The sequence below is a fragment of the Thermobia domestica genome, chromosome 17, assembly GCF_964235325.1.
Source record: "Thermobia domestica chromosome 17, izTheDome1.hap1.1, whole genome shotgun sequence".
NCBI lineage: Eukaryota > Metazoa > Arthropoda > Insecta > Zygentoma > Lepismatidae > Thermobia > Thermobia domestica.
In genome coordinates this window covers 92,362,417-92,381,892 of record NC_137470.1, presented here as the reverse complement: position 1 = coordinate 92,381,892, position 19,476 = coordinate 92,362,417, and the positions used below count along the sequence as shown (strand labels likewise).

At 36.8% G+C, this 19,476-nt stretch overlaps 1 protein-coding gene across 11 annotated transcripts in view; it reads right to left on the bottom strand.

Moving 5' to 3' along the window:
- The window catches only part of LOC145673876 (uncharacterized), a 254,260-nt gene that overhangs the window by 68,606 nt on the left and 166,178 nt on the right, over positions 1-19,476 (bottom strand). Inside the window, exon 9 of one of the 11 annotated variants that reach the window (XM_081743662.1) lies at positions 5,661-5,877. The exons of 9 other annotated variants lie outside the window; for them this stretch is intronic. In XM_081743662.1, coding sequence (XP_081599788.1) covers positions 5,676-5,877 — 202 coding nt within the window. In that variant the 3' untranslated portion in view covers positions 5,661-5,675. Of the gene's footprint in view, positions 1-5,660; positions 5,878-8,666; positions 8,689-19,476 lie in introns of those variants that run through there. One more of the 11 variants, XM_081743663.1, reaches the window with a different exon arrangement.

The following is a 19,476-nucleotide window of genomic DNA, read 5'->3' as shown; positions in this document are numbered from 1 at the left end:
GGAGATCTCTGTTTCCTTCCACGCCAACTATGATCAAAGCTCCACTCCATGCTTCTATACGTGGAGGTCGCAACATCTCTTATTTCAGGTTGTTTCTTTTTTTTTTTTTTTTTTTTTTTTAAAGTTTCAGATGTTTCCAGAGATCCAATGTAGATAAATACAGTTTGAATATCACCCAGGGTTAGTAAATATTGCCTGAAACTCAACTTCACTTTCAACCAATCGTGTGACTTTTTTCACGTCTAGTAACTAGAGTAACTCAGGCCAAAATGAAATGCAACCCCCGGACATTACACGAGGTGTAGTATGACGCAAATTCGCTGAAATCATCAAAACATCTTTGAAAAACGTCACTGTTACACTAAAATGATTATAAGACCTATAAATATTATATCTAGCTTCTTTTTTACTGCGACGTGAAAAGATTTAGGTACTTTACATTGCTATGTAGTAAACTAGTGCCGATAGGCCTAACATTCAGCCTGCTGCATATTAACTTGCGACATTATATTTTATACCCCAGTTTGTCGACAGGCGGAAGTGACGTTAGAATATGACGTCATGGCCAATAAAGATAGAAACGTAACAGTTGAAAAACGAATAGCGACGGAGAGTGAAACATTTTATATGTGGTGGTTGCACATTCATTAGCTTAATAAAGAGTGTATATATTCATGAAAATAGTATTGCGTAAATTTAACACCCGAAGGAAGCCAAACAAGCTTCTTTTTGAAGTTCCTAATGTAGACTTTACATCACGTCCGGCATAAATTCCGTAACCCCCCGCTTACAAAACACAACGTTAGGTGAGGCTTAGGAAGATTACGATAGTTCGTATTAGGCTATGCTTGCTGTACCATTATATAAATAATTGTGGCGGGGCTTACCGAAATTTGGCCCTCACATAACAGTACGGGATACCTTCTGTGCTGACCTAGTGGCTAACGGTGCATGTTTGGTGAAGGGGTCCCGGGTTAATTCCTGGAGGAACCCTTGGTGGATTTTTATTTTGCGAATCCATATTGCATATACACTTCATTGCATATATACTTCTTCAGTAAATCGACTTTCTGTATCTCAAACAATCATTCTTAGGCTGTGCACTTGCACTTATCTGTACAGATTCACTTTAGAAGGGTTTCAGACTACGTACACAGTTGTGGAAAGACACTGTCCAACTTGTGCTAGGTGACCACTAGAAAGCACAAATGTTATCTAACTGAGTCAGGGCAGAAGCTCAGAAGAGGGGCCCGAGCGATAGTGAGGGGGTGCGTCTGTACGGGTACGGGGAAGGTCCCGGCTCCTACGACGTCCTTTCCTGTCACGTGATCATACTAGTCCTAACCCAGGATTTAAAGAGAAGAATCGAATCGTGAACATGCAGAGTTCCAGGGAAAATAGTTCATTCGAATTTTAAAAGAAAAGCAATAAAGTTTACTTAGTCACTTATTTTGCATGTGTAATGTAACTTGGAATATAACATTTTTTCGTGTAGTGTAAGGATTATGGATGGCATTCAGAATCTCTTCCAAATCCATCGACAGCTCCGGAGCCTGTACTGCGAATAATAGTGAGTTGTTGTAACGACCTTGTTTATTTTATACCCACCGTCGTTGACGCGCCCGCTCCCTATGCATCCCATGCTGCCATTCAGGGCTCTCTGGTACAGTCCTCCCCTGACTCTGTTAGATAGCATTCGTGCTGTTTAGTGGCCACATAGCACAAGTTCGTTCGTGCTTTATGCGCTGTGGCTTTTATGTCATGCGTCGACACTGTGATACTCATCACCAGTGGCGTATTTACGATTTTGTTACGGGGGAGGCTTTGTTAACTTTATTCCTGGAAATGTGAAAAATTCTGTAAGATATTCTGTTTATTTTCAAGTAGTAAATAAAATTTTGGAGGGGGGCTTAAGCCCGGAAGCCCCGCTTAAATACGCCACTGCTCACCACAGTTAGAGATAACGAACCATAATCACTACCAAGTGATTTAAGGGAGAAACTAAATAATACCCAAGATTACTGTCATTGTAAATGTCTGTTACTGAAAGTAAAGAAAAAATATAAACATCCACTTTTTTAAAATATTTTTTAAAGTAAAGTATATTTAGTTATTTTGTGTGTGTAGTAAAACTCTAATGTTTCCAGTATAATGAAAACAATATTGTAAATGCAAACATTCCATATCACAAAGTCTAGCATATCTGGTTAGCGTAAGCGGAGACCCGATCCAATTCTCAGTGGGAGTTCATACGGTTCAGATTCCACATTAAATTATAGGTTTAACATCGCCAGGTCTGAACATCGTTGAGCCATTGTGTTCTGAGTTAGAAAAGCGTGTTCGGTCTCATTACCCTCCACCAGCATCCCTTAAGGAACTGGAGCATATTTTGGAGGAACAATGGTACAAAATTCCACACACCATGATTCAGGAGCTGTATACGTCCATTCCACATCGGATCCAAGCTGTTTTGGACGCAAAAGGAGGCCCCACACCATACTAGGTATGATTTTCACACTTTTGCAAACGTTTTAGATTATTTGTCCAACTCCTGTGTATACATATATGGGGCTACAACTTAATTTTACAGGTAAATTGACAAAGAAAGACTAATGTATATAGAACATATTTATGTTCTAACATCGTGAGTTTTACTTTTCTCATAACTTTTTTCGACCGATACGTTTCTTAACTCATAGTTATGACGTCATATTCAAACGTCACTTCCGCTTCTTAAACTGGGAGAGCGCTACTCACGACAAATTCAGTTGTGAACACAATAATATATAACAAAATCCAGTCCGCTGTTAATATATAAAAACGAACGACTCAGATGCCTAAAACGAATGATCTATGCTCCTCTTCTTTTCTTTAGTGAACCATTGTTGACACACTATAGATCACTATGAAAATGAGTGGCAAGGATAGTAATTCTGAATATTATGAAAATACTTCTTCACAATACTTCCAATACGTACAGCGAAATATCCATAATTTCGAAATATAAAAAGTATCACCGCTTAGGGCTGTAATTTGTTGATATTTTACTATTATTTCGCTTGCTTAGCCTTCCTTATCTTCTTAATGAATCCACGGTGGACAAAAAGGGTAGCACTAGAGTTCTATCAGCATACAAGGCGCCGTAACACTTATACTCTGCAGTTTCATTAAAATAGCTAAATGTAATGGCTGGGAAAAAGGGTACTCGTTGCAAACGGGGCTATGAAACAAGAGTTCCATTACAAGTGGGTCTGGGAAATAGGGGCCCATTACATGTAGGGCTAGGAAACAGGTGCCCCATTACAAGTTGGTTTGGGAAATAAGGGCCCATTACAAGTTGGGCTGGAAAATAGGGGCCTATTACATGCAGGGCCAGGAAACAGATTTACATGGAAGGCTGGGAGACAGGGCCCCATTATGTGCGGGGCTAGGAAACGAGGCCCCATTATAAGCGGAGATGGAAAACAGGACCCCCATTAAAAGCGGGTCTGTGAAAGAGACCTCTCATTTCAAGCAGTGCTGGGATACGGGGTCCATTACTTGCTTAATAAGAGCCTAGTATATAACAATATAAAATACGTTGTTCATGTGCATTTTATCCTATTTGCTTTCTATTATTATTTAGAAATTATATTACAGCGAGTTTTTGTCTTTAAATTTTTTCGGGAACCCTCAAGGGAGTTGGGCCCTAAGCTATAGCTTGTTTAGCTTATACGTAAATCCGGCATTTCTCACCCACATTTCCTTCCAATAACTAACGCACCACCCCTGCAATGCAGATCTGGCAGTGTTCCATTTGTCTCCAGCTTTGGAACCAAGCCTTGAATGCAGTGTTAGATGGTTTACGTCGACCACCAAAACATTCTAAAAACAGTCGCTGAGATGTCTTAAAGGAACCACTTATGCAATACTGTTTCACAAGAAACACGCGATTCCACAGAATATCGATACATCGTCAGAATCAAACAGCACCGCATGAAGCAAGTCGCATGGAACACCCAAGAACAGTAACCCAGGCAACAATGAAACACGAGGCCCCCACAGCTCACGAAACCTCATTGTTGCCATATTTCACAGATCTACAATGCTTCCACGTCGAGTTACGTTAGAACACCCGCCGTGAAATCCAGGCAATCACGCCCAATGCAACAACATTCAAGAAACATGCAGCGCCATCTTAAACTGTGTAAACAGGTGGGAGAAGTCACTTTCAGCACCTCTTGTAAAGTAGTTTCATTTCTCAACCATAAAGCTATGTCATGTATAAATTTGGTTTCATATCTTGTTTTAATAAGATTTTTATAACACTTTTATTGAGGTTCCTTTACGAGCGGGACATCTAGTACTATATTATCAGATTATTAATGAAACATTAATTTATGAAACGTGAAGATAATTGCATGAGTAGTTTTTAAGAAAATTGTCTGAATAAAACTCACCCCGCAATTAAATTGACCCTCATATATTTTTTAGAGCAAATGGGTTATGCTATATTATGATATTACTAATGATATATGTATAATGTATGAACAAAATCGGCTGAGTCGTTTTTGAGAAAATCGTCCGAAAGAGAACTTAATTCCAAGTATGAACTATCCCTTCTCGATTTTTCCCCAGAGAAATTACTTCTACCATTATTTTTAGAATTGATTTATGAAATCTCCTCCTCGGAGGTATAGGACACTATGTCATATTTGTCTAAGTTTACAAGAGAGCGATTTTATCATGCAGATTGTTGATTTTATTTATTTTCTGCTAATGTTTGTTGAACTACTGTAACAAAACGTTACCACTTCGTTCCTTATGGACTAGAGTTCAGTCGATTTGCATTTGTTGCATTTTTTATTGATGTATTGTGCTGCCATTAATGAACAGATTACATTGTATGGAATAGTGTCCCTGGTGGGGTAAGAAATTACCAATAATAAATATATTAGTGAGTTTATTTCATGTTGATGTTAAGTTCTCCTACAGAAAACAATGCAGGGGACCAAATATAAAGTAGTACAACATCATTATTGTTTACAAAAGCATTACACAGAGTCAATACCGTCAGCTGTGTCTCCTTCTGGATAGTCATTGATATTATCAGTATTAGTATGTTTTAGGTTCTTGTATAAATCAAGGCAAACTGAAGGAACATGGGGTAACAATGACATCAAAACGTTATATTTTTGCTGGGAAATAAGGATGAGGTGTTTGAGACTCGATGCAAATCAGCTGGAAATGTCATTGTTGACTGCGAAACCGAACGAAGTTGATCTCTTGCTCTTCACCACCATAGGATGTTTTGAAATACAGTGTTAAAATATTTCCGTTTCTCACTTTCAGTTGTACACAGTTTGAGAGAAAAACTGACTGATTGTTAACATACCTTTTCCTGTAAACAAGAGGATGAGTCGGAGACTCTTGTTTATCATAGAGGGAGTTGAAACGTTTAAAATCCTTAAGGTCCATATTGTGAACTCAATATTTAGTATATGTTTGTCTTACTAATTGTTAGCAGTCCCACGGCGTTAAAATAGTCATGTTGGGAACTAATTTTCTTTTTTGTTCTATGTAGGCATGAACACTGTCAGACTGTCAGCTTCCGTATGTGTATGGCCTTTCAATAAAAATTTCTGTCTTATCGTTTTTACTTGAGGATATTTGTGCAATATCAAAAAGTTGTCGGTTCACAGTGTGATTTCTTCAACCTCATTGCCAGGAATGACAGTATCAGTCCATTTCAGTAAAACCAAGTCCGCATGGTGTTGTTTATCTCTACACAAAAATGGACTTTCTTTTTTTTTTTCCTCGTCTAACTTCCTTATTAATAGTAGGACGTAGGACATACTATTGTATACTTCTGGATTAAGCCTCAAAAAGGAAACACAGCTGAAAAAAATAAAAACTGAATTTTGACAAAAATTGACATAACACACTGGACTTTATTTTAAGTTTAACGTCCCTTTCAGTAGCGAGGCTATATGAGACAAGACTTATTGATTAACGTGGGATTCGAGCCACATGAGCTCCCGACGGAAATCGAACCCGTGTCAAAAATTGACATACTATACCTTCGAGCGGGAGAAATATAAACAAAATTATTAGAGCTGTTTTTGAGAATATCGGAATTTTTAATTTTTATCCTTACGTAAAGTACTCTTATTTTTAGAAGTAGCAAGAACATTCGAAAAATTCCCCCTGAAGAATCACATAAAAATCTTAAGTTAAAAATTTGGCCTCGATGCGTTGCACGGTAATGCTATGCGAATGTACATCAGGACAAACGTATGAATGGATGTCGAAAAATCAATTTTTGGTATGTATGCGCAATGTGTAAAGCCATTGAAATTTCGAATTCGACCTTTCTCACAATCACCATACACTCTTCTCTCCTTTCGTCGCTCGAAAGTAGAAAGCTACTTTTCGATGTTTGTCAGTCTGTTCGTTCGTCCCTGCATCCCGATGTAAATGTGTTCACTCGCTTAGAGGCTGTACCGTTCAACCTATACCCGCAAAATTTAATCTTAAGGTTTCTACAAGATTTCCTAGGTCGATTTTTGAATTTTCTCCTCACCCCAAAAATTAGAATAGTGGATCGAAGGCTGAACATTGAAAACTGCGATTTTCTCGAAAATGCCAATAACGATTTTGTTTAAATTTTATACATCAGCATTTCATTAACAACTATATATTGTAGTAGAAGTCATTTCTCTGGCAAATCCAGAAGGGGTAGTATACTCTTAGAGGTGAGTTCTTTTAGAACGATTTTCTCAAAAACGACTCCAGCGATTTTCTTCCTATTTCATTAAAATAAATCCTTAGTAACCTGACAATGTGGCATAACTCATTTGTCCTGAAAGTTACAACAAGGGGTATTTTACTCTTGGGAATTTCAAGGCCATTTTCTCGAGAGAAAGAGAGAGAGATGCGATTTCGTTCATATTTCGTAAATAAAAATTTCATTACTAACCTGACAATGCAGCATAAATGATTTATTATCAAAAAATACACGAGATAATTTAGTATTGGAGTTGAATTTTTTGAGGCCATTTTCTCAGAAACGACCGAAGCGATTTTGTTCATATTTCACAAATAAATATTTCGTTAGTAAGCTAATAGTTTACATTTTTTCTTAAAGTATACACAACGGGTAGTTTAATCGTGGGGTAAGTTCTTTTTCCAGGCAATTTTCTCAAAACCGACTCAACAGAATTTTGTTCATATTTCATAAATAAATATTTCATTAAAAACCTGGTACTATAGCATAGCTCATTTCTTCTGTACAAAACTCAGGCGATAGTTATAACTTGCTGTATTTACTGAACTGTCCATATTTCGAAGTTTAATAGTTAGTTTGTGTTCATGGAATGTGCTCTATACAGAATATCTATATAAGAACTTTCTTCCAAGGATCTATGGATCCGTTCCACGTTACTTGATGTTTCTTAACAGCAAAGCTGTGGAAAATCTTACAAATAGTTAATCTCGCTGTCACTAACAGTAGCTTTTGGTGATAAACAGCGTTTTACCTTTATAAAAAGCAAGGTAAATAAACTGTTACCGCTGTGCTACGCATCCAAACAACGTCTAGTTCAAAGTATGCATATGAAACTATGTCTACTCTATTTACGAATAAGGAAACAAGATCAAAATTGTAGCAAAATATAAATACGTCGTACGAAAGGCAGAGCCTGGATCAGTAATTTAACAAAATTTATTATGAGTTGCTGCTGTGCGTCGATATTACAGTGCACAATGATTTTGCGAATCATTGTAGTCGTTCGATACTTTGTACCTAAGCATGTCGCTACTACTTTCTGAATATTCAAGACGATCACCTATCCTATTTTCGGGGCTCATGATGGGAGTTTTATGCTATAAACGTCTGTTTATCTGAGAACGTTTGTGTTATTTCAAGGTAGACATCAATGGTAATTCATTTATCTGAATATCTGCCCTGGTCATCACTGACACTCACATTGCATCAGAGCTTGCAGTCTTCTAGATGTCCCGGAAATTCCCAAAGTTATATCTATCCTTCATTACTCTTCTTACAAAGACAAACAAGGACGAAAGACGCGCTTGATATAAAATGATTTCAGTGGCAGGATCTGTGCTGATATTTGGAGAGTATTATACACATCAGTTGGACATACAAAAATCCCACCAATCCAATAATTTAAATACGCTTATCACCTGCAGAACGTTCTAGTATAATCTTTATTCTTTTAATCCGATTCGTCTATGACGATTGATGCAGACGATCCTCAATTAAAAACAGAGTAGGCTAGTTCCTCTACGTATTGAAACTCTTTTAGAAGTATTTGTGTATTTACAAACATCTACATATTACTGCTAATAAGGGTTGACTACTAAGAAAAGGCATGATTTTCTTTACGTTTTGTATAGCTCTGATCGCAATTTGTTCTAAATTTTTTTCAGTCTTCCAGAAGGTGAAGTCTTTGAACACGCGACGAAAACAATAGGCATCCATAGCTCAAAAATTAGTCTAGACAACTTCCAAACATCTTGAAATTTCAGAATATAAATAAGAAGGTTTAAAAGTATCGATATGTTTATATGAGTGCTGACAATAGACATAAAAGAAGAAAAGGCAGTACCATTGCCTTCTGTATTTTAGAGTAAGTCATTCTCAAAGGACAATAACTTACCCCTTTCATTCTTGCATTTATTCATCTTCTGAAACAAAGGAAAAAAAGATCACATAAAAATGAAAAAATCACGTATACTGTCGAATGTTACTCTAGATATCTAACATACAGACAGACGTGAATTTAATATTAGCATCATAGAAATAAAGTTGCTTCAATACGTCCAAGTTCCAAGATACAACGTTGGACAAATTATCGACTAGTAAATAATGAATATTTTACGCGAAAATGCAGATTATAAAAGAGAGATCAAATTATACCAATATTTAGAGAGGTAGGACGAGAGTAATCAAGTACTCCCAAACAGACTCTCTAAGAATGATTGTGCAAGTACCGGAGGTTCTGAAAGATGGATATTTGGGTAGTTCACGTAATAGTTCCTCAGTGATGTCTTCACCCGACTACGATAGGTCCTATAATAGTGGAACTATGAACTACACTTATTTCACGTTTTAGGCACCCTGTAACTCCGAAACTATCCACTTTTGAGCACAGAAACATATGATTTTTTTTTTATTTTGATGTGAGGAATCTGTTCCCAAAATATTGAGACACATTTATGTAACACCCTGTATATATATATCACCTACACACCTACAGTATCAGCCAATGTAATGAAAATATATTGGGTTAGAATTGAATACAAAAAGATTGCGAAATTATAACAAAGAAATTGCTCATCAACAGGCGCAAAGCACAATAATCACCTCCGTCCTCAAAAAAAGTTACCTATTTCGAAAATGATTTGGCAAAATTCCATGTAAAATTTCCAACTTTCAAGACCTTGGAACACACTTTCCTTTCGCCCCTTTAATATGTCCCTAATTAGAATAATAGATACTTTGTCATCTAGATCATAAAGCTTGATTTATAAGCGTATTATGAAAAGAAAGGATATTTATTTATTTATTCACTAAGTTTCATGCAGCACAAGGCCAATTGGCTCAAACTGATCAACATAAAAAAAGATAAAATTACAAGAAAAAAAAACAAACAGACAAAAAAGATGATAAAAAATAATTACAAAAAAAAGGTTCACCTCTCAACATACAATATTCTCTTCAGTTGAGTTATACAATTTCGTTCACAAAGAAATATGTTAAGATCTGTAGAAACAGTATTGTAATCGTGCGCTAGTCTGTAAAACAAGGAGTCCTTATCAATTGATAACGTAGGTGTCTTGTAAGCTAGCAAATTAAGAGAGCGAGTTCGCCGCGGAGGAACCCGAAAGTTAATCTGCGATAATACGAACTCAGAATCAATTTTACCATTGATAATTTTACATAGATAAAACAAATCAGCAGCGCGGCGTCGTTTGTCAAGGGTACATAGTTTCATTACAGACATTCATTCCTGACTCAAATGATCCGTAATTCAGGAATTCTAAATTTAACTATGGCAAGAAAGAAGCTTAGGACCGAGTCAATGCGAGGTAGATTAGTAGGTACTGCCATATTCCATACAGGTGAACAATATTCCATGATCAGGGAGATTAAAGCCTTATAAAACATCGTAAGGGCAGGGGGATCTTGTATTTCAGGAGATCTAAAAGTAACACCAAGTAGTTTCATAGCTCCGGATGAGGTTGATATGATGTGATTCGCACACGAGAGACAAAGACAACGAATACGCGACAAAACGTACCATTGACAAAACGTACCACTTACCCTGAGGGCTGCTTGTGAAGGGTTTTCTAAAAAACACTTTAAATAATGACAAGTGACAAATCGTACCACTTGTCTGGAGGGCTACTTGCGAAGAGTCTTCCAATCAGCCATCAAATAATGTCAGGCGACACAACGTACCACTTGATAGGACGGTATATATATCGGCCAAAATAAGGTTAAAAGTTGAACAGATTGATGGTGGGAAAAGTACCGATGCAAGACCAAGACTAAGACAAAGGCTAAGACTAAGACCATGCCTGCAAGTTTCTCGCAACACCAAGACCATACCTGCAAGACAAGCAAGAATCTTGCATATGCAATATTTGAATATTTGCTGATTTCCATCACACTTTATCCAGGGTTTGGACCAGGGACGATAGGCATTATTAGAGGGGCGCGGGCGCTTTCTCTCACAAGGGCCACCAACATCTCAATGTCACAAATCAATTGCATAGTTTTCTTTCTACAGTAAGTCAATAGTATTAACAATTGACAATTAAAATCTGATCTTCTTTCATCAGTATATCATTCTGAATTGTTCAAAATATTATATGAAGTTTAAGGAGAACGTATACTATATTACAAAATTAGCAGATGTTTTAGTGTACTAGTTTTTGATGCTACTGTATCTATAACTTTTGCATTCGAAATATTTTTAATAAATCTTTTTCAATAGACATCAACATAAATGTTTTCAAATGTTCCTGAGACATGGTACTCGTTAGCCTATTTTTAATGTATTTCAGTTTATTTCAATTTTGAAAAATTTCTTTCACATGTTACCTGAGTTAAGGGCAAAGTCAGTAAAAATTTGTATGCTGGAAACCTGGATAAGTATTACTGCACAAATTACAATTCTGCAAAATTAAAAAGCAGCACATTGGACAATTTTGCAACACGTTTTGCATTTGCTTTCCTTGTAAACAAATGTATTTTCTCCTAGTTCTGAATCACTTGCACTATCAGCACAGTCATTTTTCTCGGTTGTGCTCGTCATCAAGACTGACTTTCAAGGATATTCACGTCCTCGAAAAGTCCAAGAGAATACATTTATTGTAATCCTTGGAAACTTCTTCAGAAAATATTTAAGTTTATCGAAAGGCACGTCTGGAAGTTCTGTTACTTGGTTGAAGTGTCTAGGGTCCAAATAATCCATAAAGTACATTGCTTCTTGAATCTTGAAGAAATACTCGAAACTACCATGTCCAATATTGTGTTTAATGCTTCGATGCAGTACCTGGTCATTGGATAGAAGCAGCTTTATCTTCATATTCACAGGAAAAATCTTTGTCCATCTCTGAAGGCGAATTGCCGACAGGTCAATAGAAAAAAAGAAAAAAAATCACGTTCTAACTCTTCAAATTTGTTATTGGCCCATTCTGTAAAGCTTAATGCTGTATTCTTAACGGATTCAAAATCATCTCTCTACTCTTTCACTTGGAACAGAGTAGTCTGCATCATAAGATAGGACTACACTAGCAGCACCCTCTATCTGGAGATAGTTTGACAGAGAGGTCGTCACTTGAAATATCTTAAGGAACATTTCTTCTGTCCGAATTGTTTTGAACTTGAGAAGATCTTTTATATATCCTTTCGCTTTACACCTAGCTTTTGGTTTGATATTTTCTGTGGAAGCAATTTTCTTAATTGTTATGGTCAACTCTATATACAAAGCACTTTTTGGGTTCGAAAAATGACCAAACTTTTTCTGAAAAACAGTGTTTTCTACCATCTTGATTCCGCAATATCTGTAAGACGCCTTTGCTAACATATGATCTTCCAAATGTCCATTCGCTGATAAGACTCACGCATAAATATCGCACAGTCATTCAGCAGAACAATGACACAGAATCAATGCAATTTTTTTTTGTCAGATCACATATGACATGATTGAGTATATGAGCGTAACACCACACGTGTAACTGAGTTTCTTAGTGGTTAAGCGGTTAGCGTATGCGCCTTTGTCGTGGGAGACCTGGGTTCGATTCCCGGCGGGAGCTCATGTGCTTCGGATTTCCCGTAAATCAGTATGTCCCGTCTCGTATAGCCTCGCTGCTAAAAGGGCCGTTAAACTCAAAATCAACTGAATCACACGTGTAACTGATCATAGGTGAATTGAAAAAATCCGAATTGTCCTTGCATGTTACTTCAGCCATCGGTTGAATTTCCAATACACTTCTTAATATCAAGGTTCAACTTCTGCAGAATTTCCAGAACTAAACCGCAAAGACACTGGCCTGTGGTAGATATGCATTTTACAATGACAACAATACTTTGTTTAGCAACCATTTTAACAACATACCGTAAAACAACAGAGCACTGGTCTGAAATTATTATATCTTGAATAGTGTCTAATAGAACAGAAAATATTGAAGCTTGAGAGACTTGTTTCGAAATATCTTCTCTGATAAGTGTGCTGATAGCATTCAAAATATAATTCACCATAATTAGTAAAAGTTATGCGACCCTATCCTGCTTACTTCCTCGTATATGACTCTTCTCGGTGACCTTATCTAAATTACTTTCAAGCGGAAGATCAAATTTGCTTAAGAAAGGAATGACATCCAAAAAGTTTCCATGATCTATAGCTGTGTCTTTCAGTTTATAGGCTGCTACATTTCCTCTGTAAATGAGCCCTCTGTTACCAATGAGTTTCTGCACTTTGACAACTCGATACATTACCTGTCTGTTCTTCTCAACCTTATACTACCGTTGTTTTACCTGTTCATGAGGAAGTAGTTTCTTAACATTATGTTCTCTTTTGTTAGATATGTAAGCATCCATACTGTCTAATGTATTTTGGAAGACTCGTGTTCTCTTACTCGCTGATAAACATGTTTAATGTTACGTTTGTCACGCACTGTTTGTTCGATCTGGAGAATAAGTTGTGCACACGCTGCAAGAAAAGCATTTTGAGCTGGACAATATGACAGGAATTCCTGTTGGTGCCACCTGTTCGTAGGATTAAAGACTATGCTTTATTTTGGTTGATGAGGATGGAACTCAAAATCTTGAGGATATCATTCTCTTGTGGGCATATTAAATAGTTCGTTGCTCTGTTCTCTGTTCCATCATGCTTTTCAATGTTTTCGCTGACTTCCGAATGGGCATCACTAGAACTGGAGTTTTTCTGTTCATTTTCTTCTTTGATAGCAACAATCGTAGCTGATGTTGGAAGCACACTAATTTTAAGACTCATGAAAGTGTAAACTTCTTGTTCATTTTCCACTCTGTCAGTGACATTCGTAGCTGATGTGATGGGAGCACCAATTTCAGCATTCATGAATTTTCCAGTTCATTTTCCACTCTGAGAGCAGCATTCGTAGAAGTTGAGATAGGATCGCTAACTTCAATACTATGTTCAGTCTGTTGGCAGTCAGTAGTTGGTAAGTCTTACGTACAGGTTTGGAGGCACTAAATAGGTCAGGCATCTGCATCTATTTCTATTTTCTAGTAGCTTTGCTTTTTTTCCACGACGCCGCATCGATTTTCACGATTTAAATCTTGGTCCATTCACTCCGATTTTTTTCTTTATATGTTGCATCTTGGGGGCACTTCATTGATAGGGGCGCACCGCGGCGCTGCCCGGTAGCCCGATTGACCTATCCGCCAATGCTTTGGACTGGCAAAATAACTATATAATGTATAAATATAGCTACTTTGGCGTGTTTAAAATCAGCTGTGGCTAAGCTGTCGTCAACATTTTTTTTCCTTTTTCTTTTCTGTTTGTGCGTATTTTTGCTTTTCATTTTATTTACGTTAGCAGCGAGAATGGTTTGGTCTCTTGTCATTTCAGAAGATTGTTGTAGTTTATTACAGTTTCTATATGTAAGCTATTGCCTTAGACTTCCATTTTTCTTCATAATGGCGCTACACTGTCCTGTTCATCATACTTTATGTACTTCGAATGTTTAACTCTGACCCAAAAATGCACAGTGTGATCTCTCGGCTTCTTCTCTCAAACAAATAATGACGTCTTTAATGCGCGGGTTTGGTCTTCCTAAGAGTGTGTTCAGCCGGTTGTTCCAACCCTCTACGGCATTTGTAGTTCGGTGTCGTTTATTATTACAGTTCCACATTGTTACTGGAATGTCCTCGTTTTCCAATCAATTATTTACAAAGTAATCGAAGAAAAGAGTTAGATTCGTTGATTCTGGGGCTTCCTACTGTATTTACAGCCAGCCATCGAACACTTCCTCTGGTTTTCAAAAGGCCAGAAGAGCCGCACACATGCGCATATGCAAACGGATTTCCTCATTCTGTCGATACTCCACCGAAAGTCCTATCTCCTGAACTTTCCGCCAAAGGCATTTCTTAAAATGGAAGAAGCACCCACTGATTTCTGTCGAAGGAAATACTTGGCAAAGCGCAGATATGGCCGACGATTCAAAATCCACGTTCACTATTTCTGGTTTCCACTCCGGAATAGACTGAAGGATGAGTCGAAACAAACGAATATATGTCTCTTTATTCTTATTGGGTAATAAAGCAAACACTACCGTATTGATGTTGATTTCTTCATATGTACTACCAAAATCTGCATGGATACTGTAAATTTGAGAAAACTGTTTACTAGAGCACTTGAAAGTACCATTCATGAATAAACGATGAAAGCGTTTCAAGCTCTCTTTGCCTTTATCACCACAAAAAATTATAATTCTATTTTCTTCTGCGTCGTCAGCTAACAGAAAAGAAGTACCATCAAGCATCTTGAACGTTTCTTCTTCTAACAGCACTTCTTTACAATTGTTAGGCTCTTTTGTATTTCCTTGAGCTGCACATCTCTGAATCTGTAGAGTTCTTCTCATTGAGTCTTGTCTTGGCATTTCGGCCACAAAGTCGTACCCTAAAAAGAATAATAAAATATGGGAGACTATGAGAGAACTGTGACATCCCCGTGGATGAGTGGCTACGCTCGTCGCCTTGTAATCAAAGTGTTAACCTTGCCCAGGGACCTTCGGGTCAAACACCAGCTTTCGGGCAGAACACCTTCCATGGGATGATATTACTTCTTAAGGACAGGACTAACAGTTTAACGGTAACGCGCCTTTACCGACGATATGTGCGAAATAGATTCTAACCCGGGACCTCTTGATTACAAGGCAACGAGCGTACATAGATAAACACTAGATATATGCACAGGAGCTGCGTAGATAAACACTTCACACATCCACCTTTAAAACATCATCTATTATTCAAAGCTTCAATTATTAAATACAACCACATTTTGTTATAACTTTTAATATATACGACAGTGACTTTAATGTGAGCTGCTTCTTTATGCAGCAGTGAATATAATACTAAAAGTGAATATAATACTATTTTGAAGTACAGATGTATAATATAAAAATTACACTAACCTTTGTCATGTAAGTTGCCTAGTATGTCATTGTAAACTCTCGAGATTGACGTGTCTTCTTCTCGAACCCTTTTTTTTTTTTTTTTTTTTCGCCTCTTCTATACGCTTTTTCACATCCAGCTGGGCATCGTTCGGGGTTCCACAAAGGTGGTCACTCGACGGGCCACTAACCACTTCATTGTCTTTTGATTTGATAAGAACACAACACTTACTAGATTGTTGTCTTTGAGAAATCCACGTGATTGTACGATCTTTTGCTTCTCTTTTTTTCCTATGTGCATACCCCTCGTAATGAACATACAAACAGCCCTTATTTGTAACACTTATCTCCATTTCCTTTCTACGCTCCAAACTAAATATTGCACATGAGCTCCAAGTCGTAATGAATAATGTGAGTGCAGTAGAGCAACCAAACCACCACATGATAAGACTAACCAATCAGCAAGCAAGGAGGCCTATTCCCCCCCCCCACGAAAAACTTGGGCGAAAGTCAATTTTAATGACCACCACCGACCCTGTTTACAATGTCAGATTTTCTCAAAGTAAATGCCTGACATTTCAAGGTCAACTTTTTCCTTGAAGTGGTACGTTTTGTCGCGGATTAAATATCCGAAATGTTTTAATTAGTCCGTGACAGGTTGTAATTTATAGAAGTGGTACGTTTTGTCGTGGAATAAATATCAGGAATGTTTTAATTAATCCATGACAGGTTGTCATTTATGACAGGTCGTCAAAAGTGGTACGTTTTGTCGCGAAAATTCAAGTGGTACGTTTTGTCGCGAAAATTCAAGTGGTACGTTTTGTCGCGAAAATTCAAGTGGTACGTTTTGTCGGGACACCAAAGACAACACCTAGATCTTCTTGATATGAAACACGTTTGACGGGTACATTGTTCACATTATATACCTCACGAAGTACATTCTTTTTTAAAGACATAGAAAGGGTAGCACATTTGTTGGGGTCTAAAGACAGATTCCAGTTAGAGCACCAGTTACTTAACATATCAATATCACCTTGCAGTGAAGATGAATCATCTACAGAATTAATGACTCTATAAAGAGTTTACAAGCATCAGCGAAAAGCAAAATATTTGTTGAAGAGGATGAAAAGATGCTAGGTAAGTCATCCACGTATATTTTTGCTATAGCGATTATTATTATTATTATTATTATTATTATTATTATTATTATTATTATTATTAGCTGAATTGCCTGTTTCTTGCACGGGGAGAGTTGATTTTTTGACAGAATTTAAATTCTTTTCCTCCTTAGGATGCGCATTTCAATGAAAGTATAATGATAACAATTAGTAATACTGCCCCTTCCGGCATCGGATGTATCAGTATTCATCTCAGTGACACCGAAAACTATTGATTGGACATTAATATCGGTGGCTTTCGATTATTTTCCATGCTATTCCCTTTCACCTCCGACCCCCTTTCTTCATGATACTGGAGGATGAAATTTTACTTACACGACATCGGAAGTGTCACTATCTCAGCTATCCCGAAAATTAATATACACTAAATTGGTTGTTTTTCGATTATTTTTACATGTTACTCCCTTTCCATACTCATTCTATGAAAATGATGTCATACTAAACAATAGTAGGCCATGGTTCATTCATGTACTAAAAATCATCAAAGCGATCTAGTAGGAGTTGGTCACCAAAGATCGTTACATTATTTTTATTTTCATAGCCTAAATTTTAAAACGGAAGTTCCTCAAAATGCCGGAGCATGTGTCTCTTATTTTTATTAAAGAGTGTATTACTGAACTTTATCTTCCTACTATGATGGGCTCGTGAGATATTGTATTTTTGGGATAATTTTTGAACCCCTTTTAGCATTCGCTCTTCAAGAAAACTAATGTGATAAAATCCTTAGCTAGGCCATGAGCCACTCAAGTACCAAAAATCGTCAAAAACCGGTCCAGTGATGTAGAAAGAGTTAGCTGTAAATATTTTTACATTTCATAGATTATGTTTGGTAGATAGAACCTGGCAGGATATACACGTGAGTGCTTGTAAATAGTATTTACGATCAGAGGCTTTCATCTATTCATCTTGTTTTTTCATCTGATACAAAAATACCTTCCTCGTCTTTTAGCTTTAGAGTAGATAGCCAAGTCAGAAATATGATTAGAAGATCCCTTTCCCTCAGAAAGAAAACTCCAGTAGTGACATCTATGGATAAATCTGCCAACTACTTGAACAACGAGGGGACAAGAAATTAGTGCTAGCATAGGATCGTACAAATTATCCATTACTTTTATTATCTTTTAATATCTTGTATTGTAATTTGAGGAAGATTTTTACAATCCTGCTTTTCGAAAAAATATATGTGTACTTTAGAACAAGAATCAGAGTTTTATCTGCATTTTAAGCTTAATTTAATACTTTGGCGTTTCGTGGTTTTTCATTCATTCCCTCCTAGAGTTTTCGATTATCAACGCACTTAAAAAGTTCGTTACTGAATTCTCTCTCTCTCTCTCTCTCTCTCTATATATATATATATATATATATATATATATATATATGTGTGTGTGTGTGTGTGTGTTTGTTTGTTATTTACGAATTTTTCAATTTTGAGCCCTCCATTCGATAGTTTCAAAAACTATCTGAGAAAGTGATGGAATTTTTCGCGTCACTCTTACCGTTCCCGAGATATTGGCCAAAAAAGTTCCGATTTCGGAAGATTTAAAGAGCCATATTTCATAAACCATAAGTCATAGAGAGATCATATTGGTATTGATTAATACCTAAGGGGATGGTGAACATTTTGGTACCAAATAGTAACCGGTAGCCACTGTTTAACTGGCCTCTGGTTTGGCCAGTGACCACCGGTTAGTATTGGTACCAAAATGTTCACCATCCTCTTAGGTATTGATCAACACCAATATCATCTCTCTATGACTTACCGTTCTCGAGATACTGGCTAAAAAATAGTTCCGATTTCGGGAGATTTAAGGAGCCATACCCCGGAAGTCATAACTCATAAAGAGATGATATTTTGCGAATTTTTCAATTTTGAACCCTTCATTTTCAGCATGTGTCTTCATAAAACAACATACGATAGAATGTTTTAGCAAAACCTTTAAACAAAACATGTGGAAAAAATTGAGTACTCAAGGAAATTATAAATGGATAGATAAGAGTATAATAATAAAGTATATAGAACAATTAGTATAAAGAATGTAGAAGTTAATAAAAAAAATTCTTTTTAAGTTCATTCTGGCAATGCACTTGGAGCATTCTCAACTGTTAATATTATAAATTGCAAGTTTAATATACCCCATGAAGCTTCCAGCGATACAGCTGCATTAAAGTCCTTTCAGTTTACATTGAATAATTGTGCTTTTTTCTTTAAAAAAAATCGATATATATAGTGACAGGTATTTTAAATCCAAGCTCTTAATGGATCCTGGCTATAATTCAGTCTTGCTGCCTCTTAACTCTATATTCAATTTATTTCTTATATTCGTCCATTTTACATACACATGTAATACACAGTATGTCGGAAAGTAACGAAACTTTTTTTCTTTACAGATAACCACTACCTCCATCTATTGAAGCAACAGATCAACGGAAAGCTAGATATCAGCTCAACAAAACGAGAGCACAATCTTGAGAACCGATGAACGGAGTGTCAATTATAGCATGAAAAGTGAGTGTATCAGATGTCACCCTGTCCCAAAAACACAATAGAGCAAAGAGCCATTTGTTTCAAGCTAGGTAAAGCATTTACATAACATTGGAAATGATCAAACACGTGTATGGTAATGAGTGCATA